The following is a 15,612-nucleotide window of genomic DNA, read 5'->3' on the forward strand; positions in this document are numbered from 1 at the left end:
ACCCAGTTAAGGGCTTGAATTTCTCTACAGAAATCCATGACCAGAAAGAAGACACGTCACTCTCTTAATTAAACATAAAAAACAAAATGGAAACCTGCACTCGATGATTTTCCGTTAGAGAAACTTTGGAGATATGGTTCCCTTCAAATCTTCCATCCCCACATCTGCAAAGAAAAAGTGACCTCCCCTCCTTTGTATTCGGATCCTCACCAACCCACGTCTGCGAGAAGAGAAGCTTGACTATGATCCGACGATGGTGGCAAAGGCGTGAAGAAAAAGCTGCAGGGACTGATTCGGAGTTAAAAATTCTGGTTGTTCTTTTGTTTTTTGTTTTTTTCCCTTTCATAACTATGGGTTTTAATTTTTTTTAATTTAGAAATCATTGTTTTCATTTTGTTTATTTTCTCCTCTATTTGGTGCGGGATCCGAATCCTCTTTTCAAATTTGAGCCTACAATAATTTTTTTTTCCTGGGTTCTTATTTTTTGACTTTCAGAGTTCATGGGTTTCGTAGAAGATCAGCTGTGAAACAGCGATTTCCCCTTTCCACTGGGTTCTAATTTTCTCCTCATTTCAAAAGCATTGTGTGATTTTGTTTATTTTCTCATCTTTTTGGTGCTGAATTTTTCAATTGTTTTTTAAAGGCGACAATTTTTTTTCTGGGTTCTTCATTTTAGGACTTTTGTAATTCATGGGTCATTCTAATTTTCTCCTCATTTCGGAATCATTGTGTTGCTTTTGGTTATTTTTTCCTCAGTTTGGTAGTGGTGAAACTTTTATTTTTTGGGTTCTTCTATTTTGTTGTGGTTAATAGAATGAATGGAAATATTGTTGTTTTGTATTAAAAGATATATTTCCTTATCACATATACATGATAAATACAAAGATGATTTGAATTTGATTTTTCCTTTTAGATTGGAGAATTGTGCTGTCTGCCATTCCTTTGTTTGGTAGTTGTTTGGAATAGATTCAATCATTCTATTTTTATTGTAGCTTTCCTTTTCTACTGTGTTTTATAGAGAGGGGAGGCTATCTTACAGATTTATTTTCCTTTGGATTTTGAAGAAGTAATCTATAAAATACTCGTTTCACAGTGAAGAAAAATTCCTTCCAGAGTTGTAGCTATTTTTGAGCTGGATCATGTACTCAAACAGACGATGGCTATTATTGTGGCTATGGTAATAGAAACCCAAACCGATTGGTGGTGAGGAATTACAAACCAATTCAAATACTTGTTCATTCCAATATTTGATCAACACATCTCACATCATGAATTTTATATCTTAAGCAAATACCGTGAAGCAATATCTAAAGCAAGGTTTTTCCCTTTTTGACAAATCTGAAGCAAAGTACATATCTAAAGCTAATGCCATGAAACTAAATGAATTTTATATCTTAAGCACAAATTGTAATCCAAAAATTACTACAAAATATAAATATTGTCATCTTAAATTCAAAAGCCAAATATAAGGTAATCTAACATTCAAGAGCCAAATATAGTGTAACACAAAATGATTAAATTGTTAAACTACAAAAACTCCTTCTCCGAGCGCATGTTGATTTTTTTTTTGCCAACGACATTTAGTTCTCACATCCTCCTCCTTCCTTTGCTTCCAGATGAATTAAAATAAATAAATAAATCAACTAAGTTATTCACTTTAAAAAAAATAAATAAATAAATAATGACAAGGAGTTAAAAAGGTAATATACCTTCATTTTTAAACTTATTTAGTTGGTTCCTCTTGTAGAAAGTTTTGATTAGGGAAACTATGAGAGTATCTAGAGAATAATAATAATAATAATAATAATAATAAAAAGTGAAAATGAAAATAAGGCATAATTGAATTTATGATAAGTTTATCACTAAATCAACTAAATAAGTCAATTATGAAACTTCGTAATTAATAATATCAAATTAAAAATATTATTTATGAATATATTACCCTAGATGTTTGGGTAAAGCTAGGAATATGACTATATGTGATTTCCTCATTGCTCTTCTATGTCATGCAATCATGTGTTTCTATACCCTAAAAATCGTATGTGTTTAATAAGATTAATAATATACTATAATCACATCAAAACAAAGTTGAACATGGAAAGACAATAAAAATAATTTAGTAGACTACCTTTGACATTCTGATTTCCTTCTGATTCTTTGATGTGCTTTCTTTTGGTTTCTTCATATTTTCTATCCATGGTTTAGGTCAACATTTCTTATTACGATAACTCTCTTTTTTCTTTATTCCTTTTGGCCCTACCATGATTGAAACACATGGTTGATCCTCTTTGTCTACAATATTGGTTGAAAGCCTAATATTATCTTCTTCTGCATTAGCTTGACAATTATTTGCGTCACAAATTCTTTTCTTCAAATCTGCAACAGTCTTGTTTAGGATATTAAAGCCTTCTTCAATTTCACATGCCTCATTTACCAATTGAATATATTTAGGATACAAAACTCGATACCTATCTGCATATCCTAATCAAGTATCTAACTCAATGTCATTCGACATGAATTGTTTTTCATTCTCATCTTTTGCATCTCTTCTCCATCTCTTTAGAATATATCCATCAGAAATCAGCTTGATATCCCACACATCAAGAATTTTTAGAGCATGCTGGCACAAAATATATACCGAATGTCTCAAACTTTCTATAACTGCAAGACAAAGTTTGACCTAATGAATTCCACATAATGTTGTATTTTCCATGTCCGTTGAAAACTCCAACAACATATCTATCTACTTTCATTGTGGTTTATAATGGAAAGTGGCAGTACCTTTTCAACTTCATTTTGAAATAACTCAAACACTTTAGGTGTGTACACTTTTGCTACTTGATTTAGCATAGGTGAGTTCTTGAGATTCAATCTTGGTAATTTTTGTCTAGAGTTATATTCTGCTTCTAACTCCTTGTCACATTTTTGTTTGACAACTCTTTCAAAATTAGTGAAGAATTCTAATATATTGAGATGAATACGTAAGCAATCATTCAAGTCACAGTTGAATCTCCCACTAAGTTGTGTATTCTTGATTCCTGCAGTAAATGTCCTCTTTACATATACTTGGGCCCATTTCTCCTTCAATTTAAATATATCTATTAGCATTTATTTTCATGAGCATCAAACTTTTCCAACAATCTACATGATATTCTAAGCAAAGAGAAAGTCATCTTCATCATTATACTCATAGACACATGCTAATAAATCTTTATTAAATCGGGACCCACCTTTAAGTAAATAGCCCAAGTGCCTATTAGCATTTTGCCACATGTGCCAACTACTGATACGTTTCAGGCATCACTATTTGAAGAGCAGCTGACATTGCTGCATCTTGATCGGTGAAAATAGTAATTGGCTTCTTTTTAGACATTGCTTCTAGGAAAGTCTCAAATAACCATACAAAAGACTCAATTGTTTCATCATACAACAGTGCAACTCCAAATACAACAGTCTCTCTAAGATGATTAAGTCCCAAAAATACACCAAGTGGTCTTGCATCTTTATTTCTGCTATATGTTGTATCAAATGTTATTACATCACCAAAATGGCTATAGTCAATGACCATTCTTGCATCAGCCCAAAAAATATTAGTAATCAACTTTTCAACATCTAGTTGAAAAGCATAATAATATGAAAGATTTTCTTTTAAGTTGATGACGAAAATACATTTCCAAACTAGCAACTTCCCCAAATTTCAAGGCTCTTTGTCACTTATTGCGTAGATAGTTCTTATGATCTTGCTTGGTAAAACCAAGGTTATCATCTCCACCAACTTGCTTACTTATAAGCTAATAAGAATCCTTTAGTCTTAAACCTGATTCCTATGCCAAATCAATCTCAATAACTTGAGTTGTAGACATTTTCCATTGTGATGGCATCATGTGTAGAGTTGTTGAGAGATGGAGATTGTGATTGTGATTATGCTCACCAATGAAGTCACTCATCATGTATTTGCTACTATCTCGATTATACACAATAACTAAACATGCATTACATCCACATCTTGTTTCTGCTCGAGGTCTTTTTATGTTACTATTTCGCTTGTCCATACCTCAAATTCCCTCCTTCTTGCACACTAATCTCCTTGAAGTAACAATTCCGGTCTTTTTACATTTATTCGCAAACTCTTTTCTGATACTAAAACCTGCAATTCTTCCATACTCATTATAAAAACTACTCTCATCTGATTCAAATTGCTTGCCTTTTGAAGGTGTAAGTTCCGCCGGCACATTTGGAGATACAAAATGTTCGAGTGAGACATCCATATATTGTTATCCCTAAAAGAAATTATATTACCAAACAAACACATTAATTCAAAGTGTTCATAAATTTATAATATTCACAGATAATTATTCAAATAATATCCTACATCAAAAGTGATCTAAAGGTTTCAAATTCCAACCCATCAATGCTTATGCAAGAATGGCTAAGTTATCTTTATACTAGTAGAAATAGAACCAATAAACACAAAATCACAAAAAAAAAAAAAAAAAAAAAAGAGAGTAAAGAAGAACTTGAAGGTTACCTTAAGTGAATGACAAAAACGTTCTTGCTTTTTCTTCAAAGATATTTTTTGTTGTTGTTTTCCTATTGCTTTGTCTTTTTCGTTGTGTGTCTCTTCCTATTCCTTTGAAGTTGCACATACAGATATTTTGTTTCATTTTTCTTTGTTTGTCTTTTCCCATTCCTCAACTTTTCCATCATTAATGTTTCTTGGTTTTTGAGTTTACCGTGTGCATAGTTAACATCTGCAAAGTTAAACGTTTTATTTTATTTTATTTTATTTTTTATTAAGAGAGTGACGTGTCTTCTTTTTAGCCTTGGATTTCTGTAGAGAAATCCAAGTCCTTAACTGGATATTCTCCAATCCTTTTGGACTGGAGAGGATCCTTTTCCTAAGACTTTATAGTATGACATAATTGCAAGTAACTAGCTTGGTTTTGGATTAAACCACTTCTCTTTTATTGTGATACTCTTCCTACGTCTAAACAAGTTTGACATCTTCACCTTAGAGTCTAATTTCCTTTAGTAGAATCATAAGAATCTTGTGTGGATGCTCTATACCCAAAAAATGAACAAAATCTAGCAAATATAATCATAAATAAATAAATAAATAAACCATCAATACAATTAATGGGGTAATAAGTAAGAGGCTTTTTAAAAGGACCTCAAGACCTTACAACACAAACATAACTAGACCTTGAGTTGCAATGTTGGCAAGATTGGTCCTATGTAACTTCCTAATATATGGTTACCATAAAGAACAAAGATAGAGGCTTTTAGAGATGTCAAGACCTCACAACACAAACATTGATTTTATAGAATAAGTCTCCGCCCATACTTTATTCTAATGTTGCACTAAAATAGAGGCTACAACACTAACTTAGACTAGGATTAAGACTTACAGTCCCACTTGAACTAGGACTAGGATTCTTACATAAAAGTAAAGACTACCACAATACTACTCTCAATAATCCGAGAGAGGTAGGCAGAGATTCCAATACTAACACAGCGAGAATTGTAACATAAAGATTCAATTGCCAATACAATGCAATTGCAAGTATGACATCCTTATTCATTGTCTTCAACTAAGAGGAGACATCCAAGGAGTGGCAACTAGGCACAAATCATCCCTTCTCTTACAAGCCAATCCAAGAAGCTCAGACATGTCAAGTTCTTCTGGTTTGATCTCATTGGGGAGTTTCCAGTTGAAGTGATACAACAACTGAGAAAGAGTAAGTTCAATGGCAGCTAAAGCAAATGATATGCCTGGACATATCCTCTTACCACCTCCAAAAGGAATGTATTCGAAGTTTGTATCTTTAAAATCAATACAAGAATTGTTGAACCTCTCTGGGCGAAAGCAATCAGCATCAATCCAATATTCGGGATCTCTACCAATGGCCCAAACATTAATGAATACTTTTGTGTTGCTTGGAATCATACACCCACTAAGTTCACGCTTTTCACTTGACTCTCTTGGGATTAAGGCACCAGGAGGGTGTAATCGCAGAGTTTCTTTAACAACTAATTTCAAGTAATCTAGTTTTTGAATATTTGTCTCGTCAATGTTCTCGCTCCCCCCAAGGACTCGCCTCACTTCAGCTTGTGCCTTCTCCAACACTCTTGGATTTCTCAACAATTCTGACATTGCCCATTCTATTGTAGTTGCTGAAGTCTCACTTCCTGCAAAGATGACCTCCTGAAAAAGGATATTGAATTACAAGATCGCAACGACATGCATATTTATGATTTGAGAAATAGTACAATTAAGAAACATAAAGCAAAGAAAATCTAATAAAAAAAGATAATGTCGGATACCAAACCAAACCAACCCTTTTTTTGGGTCTATATGGAATTGGTATATTGACCGACCAACCCAAGATTCTTCCACAGTAGCCTAAAAAAAAAAGAGCTGCCTAACATAAAAAAAAAAAAATAAAAAAAAAAAGGCAAAGGGGTAAATTAGTAGGATTCTTTGATTGTAGTGAAGGCATTTTAGCTTGGATACTAATATAGGTCAAACAACATTTGACCTAAATAAAAATAAAAAATAAAAAAAGGCAAAGGGGTAGATCAGTAGGATTCTTTGATTGTAGTAAAGGCATTTTAGCTTGGATACTAATGTAGGTCAAACAACATTTGAGTTAGTGAAAAAAACTGGAGCAAACCATTCAAACAAGCTAGAGCAAAAAGGGTGTTAAAATAAAGGGTGTTCGAATGAATCCTAACTCTTTTTCAAATGAGCTGATACATGAGGCTACAGGAAGAGCTCAAAAAGGCTCGTTCACTATCTCATTTGGATGAGACTTTGAACCAGATGACCAAGGAAACTTACAATAGCGCTCGTTCAAACAAGATTGCGAATGAGATGATCAGGGGAGTAACAATAACATTCATTCGCTATTTCGTTCGATATTCCATTTGAACAAGTGGTGAAATTTTGAGTTTTCTTGAGTTTATCACATACTCGTTTGAACGAATAGGTGATCCCGTTCGAACGAGGTGCGGCAATTTTGTTAAACCGACTTATTTAAGTATTCTACTAGGTTTAGGAGTTTGTTTAATATAAATACATGCTGTGAATGACCTAAAACATAAATTTTGAATTTTTATCACTTTTCTAATAAGAAATACTTAGTGGTTGTCCATTCTCCTATTTTGCCTAAATTCCTTAGTTGAATTCTTGAGTTTTGGAAAGAGTAGTGATTTTGTGTTGTTTGTCTTTTTGAATCCACTACCTCATACCGCATTAGATACCCTAGAAGAAATGATGTTCACCATGATCTTTCATCGTGAAGGGCATAGCCATGATGTAGGAGCTGAGTTAGTTTAGGAGGCTAAGAAAGATGAATTTCTTAGGGAGAGTTGGGAGTCCTTATCCTTACAATCATATTTTGTATAAAGATGGGACTACATGGTTGAATAAAAACAATCGCTTATTATCATTTTTCATAGTTTGTTTTGTGTTACCGTGATGGGAGGATTGTCCGAACAATTGACTGACAATTGAAGTAGCTCTCTGAGGTATCTACAAAGAAACTGAGATGACACAAGAGCTTGTCGAAATGGGTCAGCAAAAAGTAGCTCTCATGCCTAAGTTAGTATATTGGTGAAAATGATAGGTAAGGATTAGTAATGAGGGACTAAAAGTCCAAGAAGGAACTTTTACTTGCTTTTCACCCCTCTTTTATAAGTTGTCTTCCACATCCATCAGCCATGTGGCGTTATCTTCCCTTCTTTATTGGCTCGGTCTTTATCGTTGATGTCCTATGAAGAACCTCTCATGCCTAAGTTAGTATATTGGTGAAAAGGAAAGGTAAGGATTAGTAATGAGGGACGAAAAGTCCAAGAAGGAACTTTTACCTGCCTTTGACTCCTCTTTTATAAGCTGTATTCCACATCCACCGGCCATGTGTTGTTATCTTCCCTTCATCATCCCTTCTTTATTGGCTCGGTCTTTGTCGTTGATATCATGTGAAGAACCTTAAGAGTTTGCCTTACATGATCAAGGTTTCCAGTTGCCAATGTAAATTATAGCAATCTTTGGTATCATGACCATGGTCCTGGTGACTCCAGATGAGACTTCAACTTTTTTGGCCAATTCAAACTTAGATCATCTTAGATGTACATTGGTACCTCCAACACAAGGGTATTTAGAGGGGTGAAATTGGATGACCATGTGGGGTACGACCTTGGTCTTTGTTGGTTATACCTTCGGCGATCTTTTTGTTGGTGAAAACATCTATTGGTTTCTTGCCTGTCAGTTTGAAGGGTCTCTTTCTCTTACCATCGGTTCTCTATCTCTCTTTCTGAGTTTGCTCTATAAAAGCCCTAATGGTGTCTTCTGTGTTCATGAATTCTTTTGCTTTATCCATGAATTCTTGGAGTGTCGTTGGTGTCTTCCAGGCTAATTCCGCCATGAACAAGCTTTGTGGCCAGACTTCTCCAAGAAGTGCGACCAAGATAATTATCTCGTCTTGATCATCAATTGTCAACTTCTCACTAAACCGAGCCATGAAATCTTTTAAAGACTTGGTTTATTTTTGTTTGATGGTCAAAAGGTAGGCTATCAATATTTGAAGCTTTCAGCAATAAATAAATTGGGCAAAGAACAACTTGTAAAAGTGTTCAGACTATCAAATAGAATTCCGTTGCAAGTTCTCAAACCATCTTCGTGTTGCTTCTTTTAATGTGGAGGGAAAGACTCTACAGGCTATCTCATTCAAGATCCCATGAAGAATTATGTGGGCCTTGTACATCTCAATGTGAATGATGGTATCCTTAGATGCATTGAAGACGTTCATTTGCAGGACCTTGAATTTGTGGGGTAAGAGAATCTCCATGACTGCCGCCATAAAGGGAAGATTAGCATTTTTGATCAAGTCCTCCATTGCAGCTGCTTCCCTTTTATCCTATGTACCATCTCATCATATTTGGCTTATAAGCCGTCAAGCTGCACATTCATTAAGACTCCCTTCCATTGGTGGCCTAGCAAATGGGAGATTGGCTCATTTTGGTGCAGGGGCAACCTCCTTCGTCCCTACCTACATTCACTCTTCCCTTATCTTGCCACGTAGATTTTGCTCTGGTTGGTCGAGTCTCATGGTCATCATGGGGGAAAGGGTTCATGTGAGGGTGGCTAAAGTTGGAGGTGTTGTAGTACTTCTAGTTTTCCTATGCTAAAGCATCCATGTTTTGGGCGAGTCGTAGGAGGTGGGCCTCAAAAGTGATGATATGCCCTTCCTAAGATGTACCTATACCAGATGGATTGGATGTAGAACTATCATTGTTGCATACACTTTTAGATCACGTATTTATTATTTGGTCTTTTATCAAGAAACTGTAGTCGAGTTTCTACAGATGGCACCAACTACCACAAAGGATGGGTATGACCCAACCACATTGATTGGGCTCTCACTTAACCATTGTGGCTAGGCATGACCTAGTTGTGGTAATGTGTTGGTTTCCCAACTGCAACCATGATTGGGTTGCCTATCCATCGTGGTAGGGTCATACACCCAACCTCAACTATGATTGGATAACCCAACCATTTCATAACCTCAACTGCGTGATCCAAATATATATATTGTTAGGTTTTAGAAATTGGTTTTATTCGATTTACAAAAATTTTCTTTTAACCCTTTTCATCTTCATCAAGTGTTAAGGTGAAGAATGTAAGTTGAAAGAGGTTTTTGGTGTTTCCCATTAGATGTCCTATAAAAATAGGAACATGACAAGAGGTTTATTGGTACTCTCAGAAAATCCTGTTGGATGTCCCATCAAAGCGGGAATGTGACGTGAAATGTATTGGTGGTTTCGAGAAGTCTTGTTTAATACTCCGTTTAGACGAGAAGGTGACGCAGAGTTACTACATTCCCTATTGGATGCCATCTCAAGACAAGAATGCAACGTGAAACTCTTGCCTTCCCCGTTAGATGTCACATTAAGACGGGAACGTAACTCAAAGCTACTAACTTCACCGTTGGAAGCTTGTCATGATGTGAAGAATTGTTTCCTTCCCCATTGGATGTTCTGCTGGATGCCCGTCCTGACATAAAGAATAGTTTCTTTGATAACTTGCTTTTATTGGTTTTCTTCTATGATTTCTCTTCGCATTGCTCTTAGAAAAGCTTTGGACGTGTTTACAAAAGTGTTCTAGAATCATCCGGCACCTGAACATCACTTGGGCATCACTTGGAAGTCATTGGATCACTTGGGAATGATTTTCCTATTAAGAAGCGCTTCCAATGCTCCTAGCAGTAAGTTAGTGCCCAATTTCTGTTTTAACATGACTAAATTCCTGTTAAGACGAAATTGATTTCTACAGCAACTTGTGAGCCATTTTTGACAGAGCAAACATCTGAATTTGAAAAAGCTCGTGAGAGACAAAGTTGTAGATCGGGTAACAATCTTTCCAAAGCCGTTGAGTTTGCCTCATTTGGAGGTTGAGAGAAAAATTTATGGCCAAGATACCCTAACTAGTTTGTAAACAACTTTTCAGCTTTATTTCAGTTTTGCCATTTCTCTTCCTATATAAAGAATATGATGTTCATTTGGGAAACCTAAATCTCTTAGCACGAAAATACAAAGGGAGAGTCTCTAGAGAACGTTCATTACTTCTTTGTTGTGATCCAAGAGGGTTTTGGTTGATAGCCGTCAATGCTTTCTCCCTCTTGATGTTTGTGAAGCTTTCTTCCATGCTTCATCATTGTTGTACCAAGTGAGGTTTCCTAAAAAGATTGAAGCTTTCCACCACTTGAGGTTTCGTTGTTGATTTCAAATCACAACCATACACATTGTTCATCCGCAAAGAAGTCTATCGATGGATTGGTAAGGAGATGCACTCCATGAAGATTGTCAACTATGAGGCAAGGGGGGAGCTTGTTGTCTTACAGAGTCTAGAAAGTTGCAAGAGTTTGTAAGTATTTTCTACTGTCTATAATATTGTTCTTCATATAGTGATTTCATGGGTTTGGCTACCCCAGAGTGGTTTTTTCCTTTGATTTGTTCAATGGGTTTTCCAATTCGTTAACAAATCTTTGTGTTGTGGATGTATGAATCTTTTTATGGTTGTGATCTTTTAATACCATATTGCAATATATATATATATATATTGTTGGGAATAAATCCCTCCTATGTGGGCCCGATAACCCGAAAGCCCACAGCCCAACAACAAGATCATGAACCGAGCCTCGACAAGCGGGCTTTATAGTTTATGAAGATCTGGCCCATAAAAGACGACGGCAAATATCACCGAAGCCTGGTAGTCCATGAATGATACCCCCCGGGAATGGACTTCCCGAGGATATCATTCTCTTCGCTTCCCGAGAATCGTTTGTCATTACAGTCAGACATCTTAATCCATTCAGACTCCCAGTATTCAATGGTTAACTCATATTGGGTTAGAAACTCTTGTCATAATTATCCAATACCACGAGGATATTATTAGAGTCCTTATACAACAACCGTTCCCAATTCAATTCTGGCTACGTGAATAATACCAAAGAGAAGGAGGATAGCTAGAAGACCCAAATGAGATAACATAAGAACTCTAGTCCGAATAAACCTCTCCGTTCAAGGAACTTCATTCCAAGTAAACTGTTCAGCCTATAAATAGGCGAGACACCAGATATCAAGGCTATGTTGAATTATTCTACAGCTTATACACACTTTCTTAGAGATCTCATTTAAGCATCGGAGGGAGATTACGCTCAATATCGGGCGCTTTCTCTTCGTGTTTTCCTTGTTTGTCATTTCAGGTTCAAGGGCTCGTAGAACATGTTCACACCATACCAGAAACTGTTCTAGCATATATATATATATATATTGCTTGCGATTGTTAATTTGGGGTTAGAACACGATACTCGTGTTTTTACATATATATTTTAAATTTTTATAAGAGATGTATAATATTATTTTGGGATAAATAAAAAATTAGTTCTTATGGTTGGCCTAAATTACAAAACACTCTATGTGGTATCAAAATGAACTCAGAGGTCCTTGGGGTATGCCAAAAAAACGATTTAGTACTTGTAGTCAAATTTCATAAAAAATTTAACAGATTCCATTAGTTGCCACGTCATCACCAATAAAATGGTGACACATGATGTTCTTAATAAAAAAAATATAAATATATTAAATATATTAAAGTTAAAAAAAAAATAATAAATAAATAAACCTTAAAAAATAATTTTTGTTAAAAAAAAAAAAAAAAAAAAAAAAAAAAAACTACACAGTGTTCTCTCTTCCCCCATATCATCATCAATCCTTTCCCCTAGACCCATTTTCTCATTTCCCTCAATTTTCTTCCCAAACACATATTCCCCAGCCCCCAAAATTTCTCCCTATGCAACGACGACCACCCCCGTCAGCCTTCCTCACCGTGCGACGTCCTATTCTACCACGCCGAAGACCCTCACCGACCCAGTCTTCTTGTCTATTACATTTTTTTCGTTCTCAATTTTTTCATGGGTTCTCAAATTTTTCATGGGTTATTCTCTATTTCAAATGGGTTGTTGATATTTTCTTTGTGGAAAGGAAGCTCCCTATCATATTTGAATTAATTGTGGCTTTGCTGAAGAAGAAAAGAAGTCGGTTCAATTTCCTTAGCTCTTCTTATCCTCTCACCTTTGTTGAAGAAGAAAAGAAGTGAGTTTAATTCATCCAAAAAAAGTGGGTTTAGCTCGATGTCGGAGATGTGGTTGGCTCGTCGTCAGTAGTACTCGGCAGCATGGTCTTTGTTGCCGACCGTTGGTGAGGGGAGAGGGAAGAGAGATGAAATGGGGGAAGAGATAGAGATGAAAAGGGGGAGGAGAGAACGATGAAATTGGAGAAGAGAGAACACCGTGTAGGTTTTTTTAAAAAAAAAAAAAATTATTTTTTAGTTTTTTTTTTTACTTTTATATATTTAATATACTTATATATTTTTTATTAAGAGCAACACGTGTCACCATTTCATTGGTGGTGACGTGACAACTAACGGAATCTGTTAAATTTTTTAATAGAATTTGACTACAGCGACTAAATCGTTTTTTTGGCATACCCTAATGACCTTTGAGTTCATTTTGAAACCACAGGGAGTGTTTTGTAATTAAGGCCAACCACAGGGACTGATTATGCATTTATCTCTATTATTTTTTATATTATTTTGTGGAAAAGTCCACATACCCTCCTTAAAGTATCACTCAATTCACAATGTCCCTCTAAATTTTAGATTGTGACAATATCGCCTTCAAATTACCGAAAATTGCCGTTGTCTCCCACTCAAGGTCAGTAGAAAGACAAAAATGATCTTAATTTTTTTTTAATATGAAAAGAATACTCATATATATTCTATTTGTTTTTAAAAATAAAAAATAAAAATAAAATAAAAAAAATAAAAACAGGGGGTGGACAAACTACTCCTGAGGCAATGGGGGTGACCGAACAATTCCCAAATAGCCAAGGGTGATTCTGCCACCTCCTTCAGCCATATTTTAGAGGTGGCTAAACTATCCCCATGACCATTGAGGCTAAACTTTATTGTCAAGGTGGTTCTATCTTCTCGACCTTCTCACTGTGACCACAACACAGTCTTTGTGATTTACACTACCAAGAGGCTAAACTTTGGGCTTGCCTTTTGCAAGCTTGGAGACAAGAAGTGGACAAAACTTTGTCAACTCGGAGAAGAAGACGACCTGGGGGTGGTCCAGCCACCACCCCTAGGTGTTGGGGGTGGTTTGGCTACCTTCAGGGTGTTTTGTTTTTTTACTTTTTTAAATTTTTATTAAAGGTAATTTGTCGTTAAATGGACATTTACAAGTTTTTTTGTAGTTTGGACAACATTGTCGTGATCTAAATTTAGTGGAATATTGCCAATTAAATGTTAGTTTCAAGAGGATGTGAACTTTTTCCTAGTTTCTTTTTCAATTTTTATTTTTATTTTTATAAACGGTATTTTCGTCACTAGGGAACATTGACAATTTTTAAGAATTTGAGGGAACATTGTCTATTAGTTGAATATTTAAGGGGTTTGTGTGGACTTTTTCCTTACTTTTGTTATTTATTGGATGGAAAAATAGGTGAAAGTCTCAAATTGATTGATTATAAACTCAGGTCTTAAATTTGTAAAATTAAATACTGAAATCTAACTCATTTGGTATGTGGAATATGTATTCCTCTTTGTAAGGGAATAGTTATTCCCATGTAAATAGCTATTCATAGAAATGAGTACCTACCAAACAAAATAATGATTGTTCCATAGAAATAATCATTTCATTTCAGGGCCTATTTCGAGAACCAAACGGGGCCTAAAAGTCAAAATCAAGTAAAGCATAAAGAGTTTCTGTGTTTTATAGAAAGAAAAAGGGGAGAGAAAAGGAGAAAAAAAAATGTGGGTAATAAATTTGAAGATTTTAGTTGCATACCCGAGTGATAGCTTTGATGTGGTTTCTCCCCATATTAGAGTCAAGCTCGCTTGTCCCCCAGTGTTTCAGAAGCACATCAACAACATCATTACCACCTGAGTCGTCATTGCTGGCTAAAGTGGCAGCACTTGTTTGCATCTTGTCCTTGATTATGTCATCCAGAATCTTGTCCAAATTTTTGCGTATTTTCTCCAATGAAGTAAGGAAACTAAGAAACTTTAGTGAAGGGAACACATCAAACAAGTTAAAGACTCCTGTAAGACTATTAGCTTCCTTAAGCAAATATATCAACTCATTTTCATATTTGCACTCCTTCCCAAATGCTGCCCTGGAAATTATTCTATTCATCAAGGAGAAGACTTTCTCACTTAGATTTATTGGAAGTCCCCCAGACAAAGAAACGGATTTGATAAGATTCAACACCTCTTCTTCTCTTATTGTTCTAAATGACTGGACACGCTTGGCACTCAAGAGCTCCATGACATAAATCTTTCGAATTTGTCTCCAATAATCACCAAAGGGAGTAAAGAATACACCTAAAGAATCATAGGATACAACTTCAGCAGCAAGAATCCTAGGCCGATTTGAAAATATGGTGTCATGTGTCTTGAGCAACTCTTTTGCTGAATCTGGTGATGAAATGATTATAGCTGACACCTCACCCAGCTGCAATTTCATGATGGGTCCATGTTTCTTGGCCAAGTCTCTCAAGAAATGATGTGGTTGTGATGAAGAAGAAGCTAGTTGGTGCAAGTTCCCAATAAGAGGCAGTTTCCATGGCCCTGGGGGCAACTTATGGTTTTGGCATTTGGCTTTAGATTTCTTCCAAATATTAAGCAGAATGAAGAGGAAGAAGAAACAAGTAAGTAGAGGAAATGAGAGATCTTGGAGCATCCTCTTTTCTTAGGGAGTAGCTTTTGTATTCACAGCTGCAGGAACAATATATCTATATATCTTTGGAGCTGCACTAGATTGGTAAGTTTTGTGTGCAAGATGACCAAATCAAAGCTGTTAGATCATTAATATGTTAGGTTTGAAAACTAAGTTCATAGGGTAGTTCAAGAATGAAGAACTTGTTTGGTAAAGGCCTAATTAAGTCCACTTTTCTTTTCTTTTTCAACTCTCCAACATTCTTATTTTTTATATTACATTAATCACTTTTTACTACTATTCAAATTTAAAAAAAAAAAAAAAAAAAACA

The 15,612-nt window shown here is 35.4% G+C and overlaps 1 protein-coding gene across 1 annotated transcript; it reads right to left on the reverse strand.

Moving 5' to 3' along the window:
• Positions 1–5,313: 5,313 nt before the first annotated feature.
• Positions 5,314–15,305, reverse strand: LOC132166688 (premnaspirodiene oxygenase-like). The gene is made up of 2 exons (XM_059577551.2): positions 14,412–15,305; positions 5,314–6,205 (listed from the first exon to the last, which is right to left on the reverse strand). Exons 1-2 carry the CDS (start codon positions 15,303–15,305, stop codon positions 5,588–5,590), a joined length of 1,512 nt encoding a protein of 503 aa, XP_059433534.2. The 3' UTR covers positions 5,314–5,587.
• Positions 15,306–15,612: the final 307 nt, after the last annotated feature.

The sequence above is a fragment of the Corylus avellana genome, chromosome 11 (genome assembly GCF_965113065.1).
Source record: "Corylus avellana chromosome 11, dhCorAvel1.hap1.2, whole genome shotgun sequence".
In the NCBI taxonomy this organism is placed as follows: Eukaryota; Viridiplantae; Streptophyta; class Magnoliopsida; order Fagales; family Betulaceae; genus Corylus; species Corylus avellana.

Bases quoted from the DNA above. Each gene is read 5' to 3' on its own strand.
- LOC132166688 (XM_059577551.2), bottom strand. From the start codon at position 15,305: ATGCTCCAAGATCTCTCATTTCCTCTACTTACTTGTTTCTTCTTCCTC. The intron at 6,206-14,411 runs GTATGCAACTAA...ATCCTTTTTCAG, and splicing joins ACATCAAAGCTATCACTCGG to GAGGTCATCTTTGCAGGAAG.